This window comes from Ochotona princeps, chromosome 31 (assembly GCF_030435755.1).
Source record: "Ochotona princeps isolate mOchPri1 chromosome 31, mOchPri1.hap1, whole genome shotgun sequence".
NCBI classification, from domain to species: domain Eukaryota; kingdom Metazoa; phylum Chordata; class Mammalia; order Lagomorpha; family Ochotonidae; genus Ochotona; species Ochotona princeps.
The window spans coordinates 7,598,780-7,619,379 of record NC_080862.1 but is presented as its reverse complement, the minus strand read 5'-3'; the positions used below and the strand labels follow the sequence as shown (position 1 = coordinate 7,619,379).

Genomic DNA, 20,600 nt, shown 5'->3' with positions numbered 1-20,600 from the left:
GCCTCGCCGCCCGGACCGCCTGGACCACTCCGAGGCGTTTCTCCTCCCCGCCCTGCGGCTCCGCCCTGCGGCTCGGGCTCCGCGCCCAGCCCGGCGTCGCGTGACGTGATAGCAGCCGGCCTGTGATTGGGCTTCCTGACGCGTCCGCACACGCTGATTGGCTAACGGGCGCCAGCTGGGCGGGCCGCGGGAGGGACGGGACGGGGTAGGGCACGGGAGGGCGGCGGAGGCGGCTGAGGCGGAGGCGGCGGGCGGGTTGGATCTTCGCTGAGATTCGATCGCGTGGGCCGTCCCGCGGCGGGGCCCACGTCCCCCTCCCTCCCGGCAGTGTCCGCGGCAGCATGAAGGGCGCCCTGGGGAGCCCCGTGGCCGCGGCCGCCTCCGCCGCGATGCAGGAAAGTTTCGGCTGCGTCGTGGCCAACCGCTTCCATCAGCTGCTGGACGACGAGTCGGACCCGTTCGACATCCTGCGCGAGGCCGAGCGCCGGCGCCAGCAGCAGCTGCAGCGCAAGCGGCGCGACGAGGCGGCGGCTGAGGCGGCGGCGGCGGCAGCGGTGACGGTCGCCGGGGCCGCAGCCGGCAACCGTGGCGGCGTCCGGAGCCCGGCCGGGGCCTCGGGCCACAGACCCGGCGCGGGCGGCGTCCGGAGGGAGTCCCAGAAGGAGCGCAAGAGCCTCCCGGCCCCCGGGCTGCAGCAGCCGGACAGTCCCGGGGGCGGCCCGCAGCCGCTCGGTACGCACGGTCCTCCTATGGGAGGAGGAGGAGGAGGTCACCCCTCTGCCGCCCCCCGACTATAGTGGGGCTGGGGTCCCGAGACCCCCCCGTTCCAGAAGGAAAGCGACTGTCGGTCCCTTGAAGGGGCGCAGGAGAGGCCGCGCTCGGGGGTCCGCGTTGCTCGGGCGGGGAGCGGGGGCGGAAAGAGGGGGTCTCCTCCCAGCCCTTGGCTAGGCGTGAGGGGTCGCCTCGACCCCGGGGCTTAAGACGGCGAGGCGGCGGCGACCTCCAGCCATCCGCCCCGGGGCCAGCGGAGAAGCGTTCGGGGAAGGAGTGAGGGAGTCTCGGGGGGCTCTGGGCGAGAGAAAGGGGCGCGGGGGGTTCCGAGGTTGGCAGCCCAGTGGCGACGCCGGACGGGGCCCCTCGGCGCGATGGCTGCGGGCGTCGGCTGTGGGGTTAATGGCACAGGGGCTCCTCCCAGGACAGGCTTCTCCAACCTTTTACAACGGGAGCCGTCCCGGTTTCTCGAAGCCCCGCCGCCACCCTTCCCTAGACACGAAGCCAGGAGCCAACTCCCCACTCCTTAGGGTTTGCTGAGAGCCTGTAGTCCTACTGCGTGCGGTTCAGCTCGGTTTGATTAGCTTGGGTTCTGCTAAACGAGCATCCCGGCTTATTGAAGCAAGGTTTGGGGTTGTGACTTGTGACTTGAGCTGCAGGCCACCGCCTGAGGATGGGAAAGTCGAGTCCCTGCGGTTACATTGCTGTCTTCACTCCCCTTGGCAGGCTAGCCATTTTATGAGTTTACATAATCTGCAAGACTGGAGATAAACTTTATATATATCTCCTGTTTTTCTCTTACATAAACAGAATGGCAGAAAATTCAGGAAGGCTAAACTTTTCCTCTCCCGTTTAAAAGCAATGGAAATAGCCCATCATCTCGGAGGATGTGAAACGGCCAACGAGTGTGGTTAATGTGTTTAAAAATTAAAATAGGGTGCAGTTGTGTCCCAGGAATGTTAAGACCCTTCTGAACCGAGGGAGGCTCCTCTTGCCCCCGTGTTAACACTTTACATGGGTAAAGAGCACTTTCTCCTTTAAGCTTAAGACAGCTGGAACTGGGTTGCAACCTACTTCTTTCGATTGGGATTGTGATCAATCACACCTTTCTTTCCTGTCGGCCCGTGGTGCAGGTGATCTGACTTTTGAGGTCCTCATTAAACAGTTTCAGTTGACTTTTTTTTTTTTTTTTGGTTAGAATGGAAATTTTGTCATTCTAGGTTTTTTTTTTTTCTTTTTCCAGTATATTACTTCAGGAACAAATAGCTCATTGATTCCTGTGTATACGGTTGATGTACTGAATCTGTCTGGAGCTTGTGTTGGGGAGGTATTTTCTCAAAGCTTTGTCATTCTGGTTGGTTTGAAGGACCATGCTTTTGTAACATTCAAGATGTTAAATCTAGTTAGACTGGTATGGGTCCTTATTGTTATCAGCCTAACAGATCTGACAGGTCATAGAAATATCTGTCGATGCCACAAAAAAATGTGAATATCAAAAGATCTTGTCCCGTGGAAACACAGGTTTAGGGAGTCCTTGGCTATCTAATGATATACATGAATTCCAGGGCAAACCTTGTTCCTGAAATTTGATTTTGAAGTAGAGTCATTCAGCTTTGCATTTCGTACTATTTCAGCTAAAGCTCAGCTGTGTTTTGTAGGGAATCTTACTGCAGATTTTGTAGTGTTCTGTTTGAGCTATGAACTTGGATTTAGATCTGTGGTCAAACTGCAGGTGCCAGCCCTTTCTTGGAGAGAAATGCAGTGTTGGCATTTCTGCTTCAAGCTGCTAATGCAGCGCCCGGAAACAAGCTAGCTCAGTGGCAGTTTGGCTCGCTTAGGACTCAGTTGTGGAGAATGCATTGGACAGTGGTTAACGGAAATGTTCTGGGAGGGAAGGTTTGGGAAGAGAATGAAATTTTGGCGGGGCAGTTGCAATTATGATGATGCCTGTAAATAGCCAATCAAGTTTTCAAGTTGTGCATAAGCTTTGGAAGAGACTTTGAAAGATTACGTATGCAGGACATGTGATATTTTTTTCAGTTTTGAATGGCACATTTCAAACTATTGAGACAATTACAGAATAACTCAGAGTAGAAAGGAAATGGAACAAAGTACCTAAGTAATTCTGTATTACAGTGGAAACAAAAGATTGTGTTAGAATGACAGGTTGCAAGTAGAAAGTCTAAAATGGTGTGTGTGTGTATATATATATACACATATATATTTTTTTAAAGATTTATTTATTTTACAACCCATGAGAGTGATATTGATCCATTAACTTTAAGTTGGACATTTGATGGCCACACAACCCATGTGAGTGACACACCGGAGCAGTCACAGCCACTACAGTGAACACCGTCCGTAATGTCTGAGAGAGAGCTTTCAAACACATGCCAAAGAACTTGACATTGCTGGAAGAGGAGTGAAGAAGCAAGAGTGGTTTACAGCAGGTTGGCCGACTCTTAGCTGGCTTCGCACATAAGCTTGACTGAACATTTTTAACGCAGCCAAACTAAAGGGGAAGAGCAGGGTGACCCAGGCGCCCTGGCCCAGCTCGATGTTTGCTGGGCTCTCAGTGGACAATAGAGATGTTTTCTTCAGTAGTGACTGGCCCGTGGCTGAGTTGACACATTCCAGCTCAGGCTCATATTTGAGAAGTCAGATTCCAAATGTATAAATCCCATCAGAGAGCAAGCAGAGCTTTGCAAAAAAATTCTATACTGCAACTATTTAAAAACAAAAACCTTATAAAGCTGTTGATAAACCACAGTTGCCCTTGATTTATGTGCAGTTGGGTTGCTAAAGTGATAGTCTGAAATGCAAGGGTTTTTTTCTGAGCGAGACTTTTGTTGTTGCTAGATTTATTTTATTTTTATTAGAAAGATTTACAGAGAGGAGAAACAAATATTTTCCATCCATTGGTTCACTTCCTAAGTGACCGCAGAGGCTGGAACTGAGCCATCCAAAGCCAGGAGCCAGGAGCTTCTTCCAGGTCTCCCACGTGGGTACAGGGCTTTCCCAGGCCACAGTCAGGGAGCTGGATGGGAAGTGGAGCAGCCGTGATACGAACCGGTGCCCATGTTGGATCCTAGCAATTGCAAGGCAAGGATTTAGCCACTAGGCTATCACCCTGGGTCCTGGGTGGGACATTTGTACCATGTTGTTTTTTTTTTTTTCGAAGTTCACTTTCATTAAATGTATGAAACCACTTAATAGCATAGACCCATAGATGTGCTAGTGCAGCTGGGAGATGCCTGTCGTTATAGGTTAGAGCTGGTGTGGTTTTATAGTTTCTAGGTCAAGGGAAAGCATAAGTAAGATCAATAGTAAAGTTTTTATTAAAATGTGGTAGACTCCAGACAGTCGGATTATCAACAGTTTTTGGCTTTGCCACTTTGCATTTTTCTATGACCTGGATTTCTAGAAGAGAGAAATGTAACATTTCACACTCCTAGCACGGGTGTCATGTTCCCATTCTCTGGTTTTCCACTGGCAGGCCAGAAGCGAACCCCCAGAAGAGGGGAGCAGCAGCAGGGCTGGAGCGACAGCCGGGGCACAGAGGTGACAGCGCCTGAGAGAGCAGAGCGGAGACCCTACCGGGAATATCGTCCCTATGAGACCGAGAGGCAGGTGGATTTTACAGCCGAGAAGTTTGCAGATGAAAAGTAGGTACTGCGGTCCTTGGTGGGGGTGGGCAGGGCCAGAGGGATTTCAGAAAGCCCTTAGTCCTTGGGGCCCTCTCGGCGGGGCACCAGTCCTGCGAGTATTTTGCCAATTTAATTAGCAAACTGTATTACCTCAGGTGACAAGTGAAAGATCTCCCATTTATCTCATACGGTCATTAACGAGGAAAGAGATGATTATACAGCGAAAAAATTAATGGTTTAATGGTAGCTATGAAAAGCATTGTGAACATACATAGGTGTAAGTAGAACTGTCACTTCAAGTGACAGAGAGGCAGAGCTTCCACTCACTGGTTTGCTCCCCAGATGCCCACAGCTGGAGCTGAGCCACAGGTCGGAGCCGGGACTTGGATCTCAGCCCGGATTTTGCACATGGGGGGCTAAGTACGGGGGCATGATCTACTGCCCAGCAGGGTCCCATGACAGGAATCTGGAATCAAACAAAGCCGGGACTAACACCCAGGCTTTTTGATATGTCTGTCCTTCAAATGACATTTAAAACACCTCGTAAATGTTTTTTTTAAAGATTTATTAACTTGGAAGACCGATTTAAAGGGAGAGACAGAAAGAGAGGTTTACTGCCCGCAACTCCACAGCAGATGAGGCTGGGCCAGGCCAAAGACAGCCTGAAACTCCATCACTGAGCGTCCCATGTAGGGGCAAGAGGCCCAAGCATCTGGGCCTCCTTCTGCTTCCTTCCCAGGTGCCTAAGCAGAGAGCTGGGTCTGAAGGGGAGCAGCTGGGAGTGGAATCAGCATTCCCCGGGGTGTGGCTAGACAGTTGCTTAACCCACTGCACCACAGCAGCTGGCTCCTGAAGTGACGTTTTTGACCATGTGACTGTCACTTATCTCACACCAGTAGTTGTTTCTGACAGCTTTTCCCCACTGGCCCAGTAACTTCCCTGAAGTGACATTTTAAAAACTGAAGTCGCCACAGGCTTTAAGAGGTTTTCTGCTTTTCCTGGAAGTATACGTGTAGTAATGGGATGGAAATCAGGTGGTAGCCAGTCAGTGTTTTTAGTTACCACCTGGCCGTGTGTCTGGGAGAGATGGAAGAGGGACCATACTTTGAAAATTTTCCGGGCCCGGGATGATGGAGTAGTGGTTAAGGTCCTCGCCTTGAGCATGCCGGGATCCCATATGGGCGCCGGTTCTAATCCCGGCAGCTCCACTTCCCATCCAGCTCCCTGCTTGTGGCCTGGGAAAGCAGTTGAGGACGGCCCAAAGCCTTGGGACCCTGTACCCACTTGGGAGACCCAGAAAGGAATTCCTGGCTCCTGGCTTCGGATCAGTGCAGCACTGGTCATTGCGGTCACTTGGGGAGTGAATCATCAGATGGAAGATCTTCCTTTCTGTCTCTCCTCCTCTGTGTACATCTGCCTTTCCAATGAAAATAAATAAATCTTTAATTAAAAAAATTTCTTGTTATACAAATCGTTGCAAATATAGTTACAAGATTTATTAGGACAGAAATGAGCTGTAGAGTTCCTTTATCTAAAGTGGGCATTTGACATGTGGAGACCCCATCCAGAAAAAAGGAACCCCTCTAACCAGAGAAGGGTGGTGGCAGTCTGGGACGCACTCACTCCGTGCTCTGCCTCCTCAACCCTGGGGCAGGAGAAGGTCGTTATGAGAAGCTAAAAATGATTGAAGTTGTGGGCCCAGCACGGTAGCCTAGTGGCTACAGCCATTGCCTTGCATCGGCCAGGATCCCATATGGGCACCGGTTTGTATCCTGGCTGTTTCACTTCCCATCCAGTTCCCTGCTTGTGGCCAGGGAAAGCAGTAGAGGGACAGCCCAAGGGCATACACCTGCTTGGGAGACCTGGAAGAAGCTTCTGACTCCTGGCTTCGAATCAGCTTAGCTCAGCTCTGGCTGTTATGGCTACCTGGGGAGTGAACCAGAGGATGGAAGATCTTTCTCTCTGTCTCTTCTTCTCTCTGTAAATCTGTCTTTCCAATAAAAGACAAGTTGTGAGGGACTCAACAGTCCTCAGTATTGGTCCACCGTTTGTGAGTTCTCAAGGCCAGCCTCCCTTCCACTATCCTGTAGCCCTAATGTTTTGGATTTTTTTTCCCTGAAGGCCCTGAGACCTGTTACCCAGTTCACGCCTCTTTGTCACACCCCTGTCTTGCCAGACCTGCTGAGAGATTCGAGAGGCCGCTGCGAGGGCGTGGAGGCCCGAGAGGGGGCATGCGGAGCAGAGGCAGAGGTGGTCCAGGGAACAGAGCCTTGGATGCTTGGGACCCGAGAGGGAAACGAGATTTTGAACGCTATGGTGCGAATGAGAAGATGTAAGTTTCTTTGTGTTCTTTGCACTTGAGGGAGCCGGATTGGAAGCGAGCCGAGGGGGCCGACTGGCACCCTGATGGAGGCAGCACCCAGCTGCTGTACCACACCACCCACCCTCAGCGAATTAACGTCTAAAGACAAGTTTTCTGTTTCATGATGAGCTTTGTAACTACTTTTAGAATTCTGTTATTTTGGGCAAACAAGCTTGGGACAAATGAGCACAGATACATGTGCACATGCCTTTGAATGCTTCTAGTTTTCTGGATAATCAATACTTTCCTTTCTGTGGCTTCCCAAAGCTTTTGTCGATCCTTGATGATGTGATTTTATACCATTTGCAGAGCACAGCTCAGTCCCAGGTCTTAGCTGATGGCACAGTGGGCGTCTCTGAGGCTTCGGGGGTACCAGGTCCGTGCCAGTTTTGCTAGTTGGAGTAGGTCTTTGCTTGGCTCTGTTTCTGTTAGATATTGTTGGCTGAGGAGCAGCGTGGTACAGTAGGCTTTCTACAAGTTGGAGGGCTCCAGGGCTGGCATTGTGGCATAGCAAGTAAAACCTCTGCTTGCAGTACTGGCACCCCATTTGAACACCGGTCACCATGTAATATCCTGGCAGATGCAAGGCAATTTTGATATGGCACATATACATTTTTAAGATTAATTTTTTTTTAACCTGGTGCGGTGGCCTCACCTTGAACTCACCTTGAACGCTCTGGGATTCCATACTGACACTGGTTCTAATCCCAGCAGTCCTGCTTCCCATCCAGCTCCCTGCCTGTGGCCTGGGGAAGCAGTCGAGGACAGCATGACGTTTTGGGACCCTGCACCTGCGTGGGAGACCTGGAGGAGGTTCCTGGCTGTGGCTTTGGATCGGCTTAGCACCGGCCATGGCGATCACTTGGGGAGTGAACCATCGGACAGAAGATCTTTCTCTCTCCTCCCCTCGCACACGTTGGGATCCCTTATGGGCACTGGCTAACTCTGGTGGCTCTGCTTCCCATCCAGTTCCCTGCTTGTGGCCTGGGAAAGCAGTTTAGGATGGCCCAAAGCTTTGGGACCCTGCACTTGCGTGGGAAACCCAGAAGAGGCTCTGGACTCCTGGCTTTGAATTGGCTCAGCTCTGGCCGCTGCAGCCTCTTAGGGAGTGAATCAGTGGACAGAGGCGCTTCCTCTCTCTCCTCCTCTCTATATCTGTCCAATAAAAATAAATTAAAAAAAAAGAGCAGGACTCCTTAAGGAAATTAATCTTATGAAAAAATTAACGTGGATTTCAATATTTATTGTACCAAAATAAACTTAAGATTCTAACTCCATTTTCAACAATATTTTTGAAATCTCTTCATATTTGTGGTTCATTTTATTGAAGATATTTTTTAAAATTTGTATTGGAAAGGCAGATTTACAGAGAGGAGGAAAAACAGACAAAAAGATCTTTTTTTTTTAATAAAGATTTATTTATTTTTTGGAAAGGCGGATATACAGAGAAGAGGAGAGACAGAAATATCTTCCATCCGATGGTTCACTCCCCAAGCGGCCACAACGGTTGGAGCTGAGCCAGTCCGAAACCAGGAACCAGGAACTTCCTCCAGGTCTCCCACGCGGGTGCAGGGTCCCAAGGCTTTGGGCCATCCTCGACTGCTTTCCCAGGCCACAGGCAGGGAGCTGGGTGGGAAGTGGAGCAGCTGAGACATAAATTGGCGCCCATATGGGATCCCGATGCTTGCAAGGCGAGGACTTTAGGCACTAGGCTACCACGCCAGGCCCGAAACATCTATTTCTTCAGGAATATTTTCCCAGTTTTGCTAACAAGGTGCATAGCTAAGCAGTTCAGACCATGTTCTTACCTTGTGTTGAGGCCCTTCCTTGAAGCTGTGTCCTAAGTAAAAGGATATTAAAGGATGTTTTCTCAGTTTTTAACATTTATTTATTTATTCATTTGAAAAGCAGTGTGAAAAAGGGAGGGAGGGAAGGAAAGCGAGGGAGAGAGGTATCCATTGGCTCACCACCCAGATGCTCACTGCGGCTGGGGCTAGGCCAGCCAGGAGCCGGGGGCCCGTCCTGGTCTGTGGCAGGGGCCCCAGTGCCTGGGCCACCGTCCCCTGCCTTCCTGGGGCTGTAGCAGGGTGCGCATCAGCAGCCAGCAGAAGCCAGGCTTGAGCCGGCCCTCAGACAGCGAATGCACGCGTGCCTGTCTGCTGCTTTGGTTCCTTGACTGTAATTCTGTTAGGACATGGATGTAAACAAAGCCGTGTGACCTCGGCGGCTACCCTGTCTTTCAGTGACCCCGAGCAGAGCGCCGCAGCAGAGGAGACCGCAGTGATGGACGAGTCCCAGGCCGCCCTGGAAGAGGAGAGCCCAGCCAAGTAGGGTGTTCCCCTCCTCCTCCCATGGGTGGGTGGGCTGGGAGCTCAGCCCTTGATCATATCACAGAGTGAAGGCGTTAATGGCTCATGGTCAAACTCATGATTCGTTCAGATAATGTGTTCTGGAGTCTTAATGATCACGACTGGCTCAGATTCTAGTGTCTTGTCCTGTGCCCACAGCCTCTCTGCCACCCGCAGCTTGCCCTTGTCACCAAGTCCCGTCTCGTCTCTGAGCTCTCCTGGCCCATTCTGCTTCTTGAGTTCTTTTGCTCCTTAAACCGCCTTGTCCTTTGAACTTCCCATTGGGCCTTGTGACAAACTGGTCTGTTGCTTGGGTTCCTTGCCTCCCCTGCTGCCCATACACCGAGCCCTGCTGGCCCAGGGCAGGGGCCCTCACCCAGGCATGGCACCCCGGTTTCCTGGGCTCACTTCTGTCTCCACCTCCCGCCAGCACTGCTGGAGTCCTTCCTGTCTCTCAGCACCCTGCCCCCTGTCCCCACTTTGTCTTGCCACGTCATCCTCACCCAAACACCTCCTGAGCCTGCTGGATCCTGTGTCGCAGCAGCGGGCGCCATCAGACAAAAACATGGCCACAGCTGCCTGCCCCACAACCACCCCACCCCCCGTGGCAGCTCAGCACCTGCCCTGGTGCCTTCCCTCGGCCCTCCCTGTGTGGGCGCTCGTAGGCCATGCTGTACGCATGCTGTCTCCCACGAGAAACCTTCTCTTGACCCCGAGAGTCGCTGCACTTCCCCTGGTGTCCCCCATCAGCCCTGCTCCGTGCCTCACTGACCGGCCTGTCTCCCGACCTCTCGGCAGCAGCCGACTTGGCTGGCAGCCTTCCTTCTCCTGGTCTCGGGCTCTGAACTAGGCCACCTCTCCTGCTGGTGTCTTAGAGGAACCGTGTGCCCGCTGTGCCGTAGGTTGTTTTCTGAACACAGGCACATGCCGATCACTGCCACACCATCCTGCCACAAACCAGAAACCTGGGAGTCGTCCCTGGAACTTCCCTCTTCCCACTCCCTCCTTCTCTGAGCCTCTGGTCTGCTCCAGTCTTGGATTTGTGCCCAGTCCACCTGCCAGCTGCCGCTGACCTCACTGTAGCGCCCAGCCTGGCCAGCCCGCATCCTTACTTGTCGTACTGAAGTGCCTTTCACAGCGCCTTTCTGACCACCATGCTCCCGCCTCAGACCCCAGGGGCTTCTGGCCTTTTTCTGCCCCTTGTCTTTAACTGTCCACTCTCACACAGCTGGCTCTGTGTGAGCCACCAGGCGCTCTGCCTTCTCTGGGCTCACATGTGGCCCTTATTTCATGTTCTCCATCGTGCCTTTGTCCCACCCCACCTCATGGCTGTCATACAGCCTTCACAAGTGTCGTCCCCTGCCACTGTGAGCATTCTGCACAGGGTTTTTTTTCCCATTTTTGTAAAATGGGAATAATAAGGAACCTATTCAAGGCTTGTTGTGGATAGTCTAACAATAATTCTTTGAACTGGTCACCCTGAGAGGCCTGCTGGTGTTGGTGACTTGGTGCTGTCTGCGCTGCCTGCCCCAGCAGAGCTGACCGGTCATCTCCCCGTCTCTGCTGTGACTGCAGTCGAGCATCCGACACTAAGAGCCGTAGGTGCTGTGCAGGAAAGTGGCTGTGTTACTCACCTTGGTGATACACTGTTCTGGCACTGCCTCATCACATCTGAAAATTCCCGCAATTTTCACTAACATGGTTATAATTTTTTCCCCAAGTTGAAATTAGGCCGGTCTCCAGGAATTCCACGTGATGGTTCTTATTGATTCAGCCGTCCAGTTGGAGCGGCACAGGAGCGGCCACATCTATGGTTTAAAACTATCTGAAATAGTTTCTCTGTGGTGATGTTGCAGTATTGTTATTTAGGTTAATTTGATTCATGTTACTTCCAAGTTTCTGAATTTTAACTCAGATCTCTAGTTATGTAAACTACTAATATGTTTCTAAACTTAAAGTCTGGAAGATGTGGTGTTTTCAACTAGTTTCTATTCCTGTTTCTTCCTGCTGTATATTGCAGGTTTTTTTTAAACTATATATATATCTGTGTGCCTCCACGCGTCTTGAGTGAATCACAGCATACCATGTTCTCCACCGGAGCCAGGAGGTGCGCCCATGCAGATCCAGGCGTGGGCCTCAGCCCATTTCACAGCTTTAATCCTTTTAAAGTGTGTAATCCAGTGGCTTTGAGTGCATTCACAGCAGTATGCACTCTGGTTCCAGCACATTTTCTTCCACAGAAAGCCAGTCCTCCCCCGGCGCCCTCTCAGGCCTGCCCACTGCCGCTCTGCTGCCTGTCTCGGAACAGGCCATCTCTCTGCAGCGGAGGGAAGTTCTTGCACCTGCCTTGTTTCACCTGGCATTCTGTTTTCCAGATCTGTAGCCCGTGTCTGTACTTTGTTTGCTTTTATTTGCCAGAGAATCCCAGAATCCCACATTTTGTGTAGCCATGCATCGGATGATGGACATTGAGGCTGCAGTCACTTGAAACACCACTGGGAATATCTGTGTCTGAGTTTCCACGTTCACAGTTGTCGTTGTTTCCCTTGGCAAAGCTGCTGCACAGCATGCCACGTCTGCATTGAGACTCTTCAAGAACTGCCAGACTCCTCCCAGTGGACCACAGCATGTACATCCTCCACAGTGATGAGCATGGGTTCCGATTCTCTGGGAACCAGACCTGTGAAACTTCTTGGTGTGGATTGGTGTAATTCTTTGTGGTTTTATTTACAGTTCTCTGGTGGCTGACCATGTGGTCTTATTTGTTATTTGTTTTTCTTATTTGAAAAAAATATTCAGATTCTTGCCTTCTTTTAGTTGGATTATTTTTTTCAACATGAAAAAATTAATTTGGGCCCGGCACGATTGTCTAGTGGCTAAGTCCTCCCCCTGCATGCGCTGGGATCCTGTGTGGCCACCAGTTCTAATCTCGGGGACCCCACTTCCCATCCAGCTCCCTGCTTGTGGCCTGGGAAAGCAGTAGAGGACAGCCCAAAGCCTTGGGACCCTGCACCTACCTGAGAGGCCTGGAAGAGCCTCCTGGCTCCTGGCTTCAGATTGGCTCAGCTCCAGTCGCTGTGACTGTTTGGGGAGTGAATCAGTGGATGGAAGATCTTCTTCTCTGCATATCTGACTTTCCAAAAAGTAAAATAAATATTAAAAAATAAATGATAAATAAATAAAAATTTATTTGTGGAGTCAGCACCATGGTAAAGTAGGTTAAGCCTATGCCTACAGTGCTGGCATCCTATATGGGTACCAGTTCACGTCCTAGCTGATCCGATCCAATTCTGACCCAGCTCTCTGCTAATGCACCTAAGGGAAGCAGCAGCAGATGGCATAGGTCCTCGGGCCCCTGCACCCATATGGCAGATGAAGCTCTAGGCTCCTGGCTTTAGACTGGCCCAGTTCTGGCTTTTGCAGCCATCAGGGGAGTGAACCAGAGGATGGAAGATCCTTCTCTCCATTTCTGTAAATGGGCCTGAGAAACAAATTCACTGAATTACAGGTACAAATAAGGAATGTGTTCTCCCGTTTAGAGTTAAGTGGGTTTTTTGTTTGTTTTTTTGAAGAGATTATTTGAAAGGCAGAATTATGGAGAGGAGAATGACAGACTGTTTCATCTGCTGGTTCGCTCCCCAGATGGCTGCAACGGCCAGGACTGGACCAGGAGCCAGGAGCTTCCAGGTCTCCCAGGCAGGTGCAAGGGCCTACACACCTGGGCCATTCATGGTCGGCTGCCTTCCCAGGTGCATTAGCAGGGAGCTAGAGCCGAATGGGCGCAGCCAGGACTTGAACCTACAGCCATATCAATGCCAGGATCACAGCTGGTGGCTTTATTCTCTATGCAACAATTCGTACCCGTGGTCCTATGTCTTATGCCCAGATATTGCATTGTTAGCTCTTGTATGAGGTAAGGGTTGGTCCAACTTCATGTTTTTTTTTTTTTTTTTGCATGTGGATATCTAGTTATCCCAGCAGCATTTGACAAAAGGACTTTGCTTTTTCCCTTTGAGTTGCCTATGACATCCTGTTATAAATAAATCTACCGACCACTGACAGGAGAGTTTATCTCTGAATTCTCTTCTATTGGTCCATCTCTACCTTCCATTTTCCTTTTCAACTCACTAATTTGAGGGCATTAGAGAAGCAGACACTGTGAGCCTCTATACTAGAACTTCCATTCGTGGTTTCTTGCATCTGATTTCAGATAGCTTCTCCTTTTTCTTTGGCAATTCCTCATTTCGTCTGAGTTGCCATCTGGGAGGTAGTGCTGGCAGAGACGTGTGATGCGTGACCCTTGGATAGAGATGTTCCCGTCTTTCATAGACCTCAACACAGGAAGTGTTAGTTGGCAGCGCTGCCGTAAGATCATGCAGTTAGAATGCACAAGCTCGTGGTGCAGACATTATCTTACTGACATCTGAGACGTGTGCTCACCGGCTTTGATGAAGCAGGCATTTCATTCCTGCTAACATCCTTGTTTTTTTCCTATGATCCTACATCTCTACAGAGTTCCTGAGTTGGAGCTAGAAGAAGAAACTCAAATTCAAGAGATGACCTTAGATGAGTGGAAAAACCTTCAGGAACAGACCAGACCAAAGCCCGAGTTTAACATCCGGAAGCCAGACTCCACTGTCCCCTCCAAAGCAGTGGTGATTCACCAGTCCAAGTACAGAGATGATGTAAGTCCATTCATCTTGTTATTGGAAAAGCAGACCAGGTTCACAGAGGACAGAAAGATCTTCCAGCTGCTGCCTCACTCCCCAAGCGACCGCAGCAGCCCGAGCTGAGCCAATCCGAAGCCAGGAGCCAGGAGCCTCTTCCAGGTCTCCCACGCGGGTGCAGGGTCCCAAGGCTTCGGGCCATCCTCTGCTGCTTTCTCAGGCCACAAGCAGGGAGCCGGATGCAGTCAGGACACGAACCAGTGCCCATATGGGATTCTGGCACTTGCAAGGTGAGGGCTTAGCCATTGAGCCATCGCTCCTGGCCCCCGAGATGACGTAAGCCCTGACATGGCAGACAGGGAGTCCATGCTGTTACCAGAAGTGAGATGGGATCTCCACTTCCGTTTAGAAGGTACAGCAGCAGCCGTTGGCGTTCTCATTTCCCCGAGTGATCGAGTGACCAGAGCATGTCATTTTACTGTGTTTATGGAAAGAAGTTGTGGCATGCCGCTTTGTTGCTTCAGGACAGGCAGAGTCCAGTGCAGCCCCAGGAGAGTGACCACCTAACGGGCAGCTGCTCCTTGTTCTCCCCATGACGTTCGGTGCAGCTGTCACTCGGTGCCTGGTGACCGTGGAAGCCGGGTACAGCTCCGTGCTCTGCGGTGCCTTCTGCACGTTGGGGCAGCAGGTAGCCCCGGACAGCGCAGTGAGACCCCATCCAGGGCCACCGCGTGGGCCCTTCACTGCACCTCGGCTGCTCAGGGGAGCCCTCAGGATTTGTCTTGTTGTCCATGTTGATTTTTGTATACTTGAATGGCAGCGTGACAGAAAGAGGCAAATTGATCTCCCACCCTCTGACTTCTCCCCAAGTGCCCACAGCAGCTGGGCACTGGAGCTCGCCCGGGAGCCTGGAGCCCTAGGTGTCGTCCATCACTCACTGCCCCTGTGTGTTTATCCTTCACCCCAGGGCCAGCGCCTCTGCATGGTCACCTAACACCTGTGTTGTATCTTACTCTGAAGGGGCCATGAGCATTGAACATGAAGCCTGAAGCAAGCATAGGACCCAAAGAGATTAATGTGCTCCTGGAAGTTTCATTCCACTTCCTCATATTTTTTTAAAAGTTGTAGGAATGGGACCCACTGTGGTAGCCTAGTGGCTAAATATTCACACCGGGATCCCACATGGTCACCAGTTTGTATCCCAGCAGCCCTGCTTCCCATCCAGCTCTCTGCTTGTGGCCTGAGAAAGCAGTTGAGGACAGCCCAAAGCCTTGGGACCCTGCACCCTCATGGGAGACCCAGAAGAAGCTCCTGGCTTCAGATTGTCTCAGCTTGGGCTGCTGCAGCCACTTGGGGAATGAATCATCAGATGGAAGATCTTCCTGTCTCTCCTCCTCTCTGTATATACGACTTTCCAATAAAAAAAAATTGTTTAAAAAAACAGTTGTAGGAATGGTTATCTTCACAGCACACGGGAAATCCTCCTCTGGGGTCATTGACACGCTTCCTTCCTTACCCAGCGCTGGCTGGCTGGTTGGAAAGACAGAGTGACGGAGAATCTTCCATCCACTGATTCACTCCCCAAATGGCCACAACAGCTGAGGCTCGGTGAGGTGGGAGCCAGGAGCCAGGAGCTTCTACATGGCTGCGGGGACCTAAGCACTTGGCTGCTTGCTGCTGCGTTTTCAGCTGCGTTAGCAGGGAGCTGGATCCGAAATGGAACCGAAGCGGCCCTTCGACAAGATGCCTGCGCCCTTAGCAGCAGCTTCGCGTGCTGTGCCGCGGTGCTGGCTCCCGGATGTTCCTGCATCCCCCGTTCATACTGCGCTTAGAGATTCTAAAATGTGGGCGAGCTCTGTGCGCTCACAGGCCAGCAAAGCGCTGCGTCTTCCGGAACGTCTCAGCGCTCTGAATCAGAAGGCACAATCTCACACACGGCATCCGCGCAGTCAGCACCCACACGAGCGGTGCTCTGGGAGGGTCACACTTCCTTATCAAAGCAGTCATCCTAAGCAAATCAACAAAAGCAGCAGAATTAACTCCTGGAGCACAGCAAGATGCACTGGCTGCTACTGCGCATGTCAGATCCTGCGTCAGCCTGCTGAACTGGCAGCTGTTTGGTATCACTGGAAATCCTTGTGAGCTCTCAGGGATCTCGGTTCGAAACCACTGACAGGGACAGGTGGTGCCTCTCCTTAGCCCAGCCCCTCGCCCAGGCCCAGCTGGGGGTCCCTGGGCACAGTGCCCCTTGCGGGTGTCCAGGGCTGTGTGGGAGATGTCATCTCTGTGTTTGTCGCAGATGGTAAAGGAAGACTACGAGGAGGACTCCCCTGTGTTCCGGAAAGCTGCCAACGACATCACATCCCAGCTAGAGATTAATTTTGGTAACCTCCCTCGTCCAGGCCGCGGAGCCAGAGGTGGCATCCGGGGTGGCCGGGGAAGGGTCCGGCGCCCAGAGAACTGTGCACCCAGAGCCGAGGTGGTGGTAGGTGTCTGCGTCCGAGTCCTGGGCGGGTGGGCAGGGCCCTGGAGGGACCGTAGGAGGACGCTGGGCCCTGTGCCAGCCGAGGTCTCCAGGCAGGGCAGGGAGTCTGCTCCTGGTCCCAGGTTCTTAAGGATAGGCCTGCCTTCCTCCTTGCCACTGCGTCTGCGCTGTCCCTCAGTGGACAGAAGTCCTGTCTGCTCTGGCTTGTGCTGTTACTGTGGGCGTATTCTCAAACGCCTACAGGAGCCAGGACTGGGAGCTCAGAACTCCAGCTGGGGCTCACGGGGCCGACAGAGGCTCAAGCACTTGAACCACCTATCACTCGCTACCTCCCAGGCACGTGAGCAGGAAGCTGGACCCGGGACTGGGGCTGAAATGCGACCCTGGGCTGTCCTGTGTCCCAGGCTGCCTCTGCTTCCGCTGGCTACGGTTCCCTCGGAGCTGAGCGCAGGGCTTAGCGTGCAGTAGGCGCTGTGTAAAGGCTGTATGCAGGTAGATGTTCTTCTGGGGCTGTCAGTGCTGGGCCAGTGCCTATGGCTGGCTCTCCTGGGTACACAGGTGTCCAGTTGGAGAAAGGAGCCATGTGCAAAGGGTCATTTATGATTACTGCCAGCCTTGGACCTTGCCCACTGCTCACTTTCCATGTCTTGTCCCCCACCCCCAGAGAAGCTTTTCTGCCAGAACCTTCTCTCCCAGAGCCCAGCTCTGCTGCTCCATCGCCTGGGATGTGGGTGGTGTGGGCCCCAGGTCCCAACATGTAGGTGACCCACGGCCCCAACTCCTTGCTCAGCGTGCACTGTATGCCGGCTCCATCTCTGTGCTGGATGCAGCAGCAAGGCCGTGTGGAGGCAGGGGCCCCTTGGCAGGATCTGCAGGAAGACATGCCTTCGCCCCCTGGCGATGCCCCGTCATCTGAGGAAGCCACCAGGGGCCTGGGACTGCAACTGCCACTGACCTCAGATCTCCCTTCTCTCGCAGACCCATGACGTGGCTCCCAACCCTGACGACCCTGAAGACTTCCCTGCTCTGGCCTGAGGTGCCCAGCTGGCGGTGCGGACAGCGTGCACCAGCACTGGCGAGGCTGTGGGAAGAGCCGGACTCTGAGGACAATAGATGTTGCTTTTCCCCGGCGAGCAGGGATCTGGTGCGCTTTGTTAGCTCTGAGTGGTGTGGGATGCGGCCTTTCCCATCGGGGAGGGACAGCTGCTGTGGGAAGCAGCTGCAGGTGCAGGCAAAGGCTCGGGGCCCCTGCCTGCACGCACACTCGCAGCGTGTCCCCTAGTGTAGAGGGGACAGGCGTGACTGGCCTAGCTTTCACAGCCTGACACCTCACAACACAGCTGTGCACCTTGGCCTCGGCAGGGACCCTCTGGAGTGCTGAGTTCTGCCTGCATCTAAGCAGTGAATTCGACATGCTGTTGTGCGGCCACTGGTGAAGCAGACAAAGTACTGAATTAAACTACCTCGTGGTGTGTGTGGGTGACACACACTCTGTGTGGGTGTGCACTCAGCGTGTGGCTGAGGGTGGAGTCCGTGAGTTTGGCGGGTAGCCCAGGACTTGGGGGAAGGGAGGACCGAAACCACACCCCCGCCTCCCTTCCCCCAGAGCCCCCAGCTGTGGGACCGGCCCAACAGGCAAGGCTGAGCAGCCCTGTGCGGGCTCCCCACACCACCTGGCCCAGTTCTGAGCTGGTCCTCTTTATCGAGAAGTTAGGGACTAAGCTACCCATCACCCTGAGTTCCTCACAGGATAGCAGAGCTGAGATGTCGGGGCATAGTATGTTGCCTCCGAGCCCATGGGCGTGGGAAGGGCTGCATCCACCCACCATTTCCCACCACCACCCTGAGCCCCCCAAGTAGCAGAGCTGAGATGTGGGGGCCTAGCATGTCCCCCCACCCCCACCAAGCCCAAGGGTGTGGGAAGGGCCGGAAATGCCCACTGTTTCACTGAAGCACCTGCAGAGGCCACTTGCCTGTTCTCATGGTCATGGTCACATGCTCTTGGCAGAACTGGACCTCAGTCCAGGCTGTCCTTCTCCCCAACCCTCCTTTGCTTGCTCCACTATCAGATGGCCTTGAACTGAAACCCATGTACGAATAAAGGTTAGTTTCCCCCTCCACCCCCAGAGTGTGTGTGTGCGGGAAGCTGAATCCTTTGGGTTGCGTCCCACCCCAGCGAGCAGCAGAGCTGCCGTCCGTGGTGGGCTGCCCTTGATCTTGTCTGTGACCGAGCTGCTGGGTGCTAACGGGCAGTAACAATATTGTTTAGCCTCTGCCTGTGGAAAGTCTGCTGAACAAGGGTCAGAGCCCCTGGCTTTCACTGTGCCCTTTCTAGATGGTTCTCCGTCATCCACACCCTGTGAGCTCCAGCGCAGACCCCAAAGCCCCAGCCAGGGCAGCTGTTATGGGTGGCAGGGAAGTCCCTGAGGATGAGCCACCAGAAAGCCACCCGCTTCCTTCGGGCCTTCCACTGGCACGAGGGCAGAGTTAAGCCTCCTGCCGCCGTTGGGGCCTCCTCTGCATCCCATGGGGCCCCTTGTGGATGTGAAAGGGACTGAGGAAGGCGAGAGGAGGCGCTGCAGTCCTTTTATTACCAGATACAACTCGGATAAGATGCATCGCTTTCTGGTAGGCAGTACTGTGCACGGAGGATGGCGGGCATCTGCCCACACCACCTAGGTCAGGGTCCGGCTCTGCCTTTACATGGGCGATGTCGAAGACCTCTCCGTGCGCATGGCCATGCCTCCTGCACCTGCAGGTGACCCCGGGCTTGCCGCTGCCCACACAGGCCACCTGACAGAGGTAAGACTGTTCCCTTTGCTCGCAAGCCAGGATTTGGGCAGGAATGGATGTGAACAGACATGAAGAGTCTGAATTGCCCTGCTCTTTGCATACACTCATGAAATGCCTCATTAAATCATCTCAGGGGAAGCAGGTTAAGCTGCCGTCTGCAAATCTGGCATCCCATACGGGCACTGGTTCAAGTCCAGGCTGCTCTGCTTCCTGTCTAGCTCCCTACTGCTGTGCCTGGGGAAGCAGTGGAAGACCCAGATGGCTGGGCCCCTGGAGCCGCGGGGGAGATCTAGGAGGAGGGTCAGTGTTTTTGGCTTTGGCTTGATCCAGCTCTGGCTATTGTAGCCATCTAGGGAGTGAATCAACAAGTAGAAGATATCTGTGTGTAATTGTCTGTAAATAAACAGATGTTGTTAAAAATATATATCTAGTCTCTTGGGCAAAGCTGTTGGGGATGAGGGCCAGTGAGAACAGCTCCTGCCCAGGACACCTGCCCTCCTGGGCGTTCCCCCAGCACGAGGGGGCAGGTACTGTCAGGAGGCCCCCTGGGGACCTGCAAAGCATGTGGTGGCCATAGGGCCCAGGTCAGAGGCAGGACACTGTCATCCCGGCATAGTCCAGGTACTCCCTGTTCCCCCATCCACCTGCCCTGCAGTACCTTATCCATCCCTCACCAACACCCCACAGCTACCTCGCAGACCAGGCAAAAAGACAACTGGCTGAATTCCTGGCCAGCAGTGGCTCTGGCTTGGGGCCACCCTGGTAGCTTCTGAATTTTAAGGTACTGAGTCCATATTAAAGTTTCTCCTTGGAATGGCCACCCCTGCCCTAAGGACACCCCCTAAGTATGACACCTACTCCATCCACCTGCCCACTGCCCAATCTGGGGGCTTCACTCTGGTGGGCTTTCCAAATGGGCATGGTGCTCCTGGGAGCCAGGTGACAACCTGACCCGTGGCACCGGTGCCCGCTCAGGTACCATCTGCTGGCCCTGTGGCAGAGCAATGGTGGGCAAAGCTGCTGGGTTCCCTGGGGTGGGAGCCATGCTGTCAGCAGCACAGACCCACAGAGAGGGAGGGGGCTGTGGGAGCTGCAGCCGCGGTCCCTGGGGCAGCTACACATCTGCAGGTGGCATGAGCTGCTCTGCACTGGGAAGGCCCTCGGCTGCCAACAGCATCATGGCAGTGTGCTGGTTAGCAGGTGCTTGAGAGTCCTGCCACCCTGCATCAATGTCTGGGTGCTTCGCCCAGCCCCACGCCCAATTCCAGCTTCCTGCTCATGGGAGGCAGCCCTAGGACGTAGCAGGTGGTGGCTTGAGTACCTGAGTCCCTGTCACCCACCCGAGAGACACGCAGTCTCCTAGCTCGGCCTGGCCCGAGTCTGGGCAAGAAACCAGTGTGTGTAAGAATGTTCCCTTTCCATCTCCCTGTTTGTCTTTCAAACAAATGGTACTTTTACAAAACAAAAAATATTCAAGAGGCACTGCACTAGTGAGGTTAGGCCTGGGATTGAGCAGTCCCCAGGCAG

General features: G+C 53.2%; 1 protein-coding gene across 2 annotated transcripts; it reads left to right on the top strand.

The window, feature by feature from the left end:
- Window positions 1–225: 225 nt before the first annotated feature.
- On the top strand, window positions 226–17,413 carry HABP4 (hyaluronan binding protein 4). 2 transcript variants are annotated; one of them, XM_058657353.1, is made up of 7 exons: window positions 231–732; window positions 4,268–4,436; window positions 6,595–6,750; window positions 9,024–9,107; window positions 13,642–13,813; window positions 16,095–16,280; window positions 17,259–17,413. In XM_058657353.1, the coding sequence occupies exons 1-7, from the start codon at window positions 342–344 to the stop codon at window positions 17,313–17,315; spliced, it is 1,215 nt and encodes a 404-aa protein (XP_058513336.1). In that variant the 5' UTR covers window positions 231–341; the 3' UTR covers window positions 17,316–17,413. The 2 variants fall into 2 exon arrangements, with proteins under 2 accessions (XP_058513338.1, XP_058513336.1); XM_058657355.1 differs by lacking the exon at window positions 6,595–6,750 and having other exon boundaries at window positions 226–732.
- The last annotated feature ends 3,187 nt before the right edge of the window (window positions 17,414–20,600 follow it).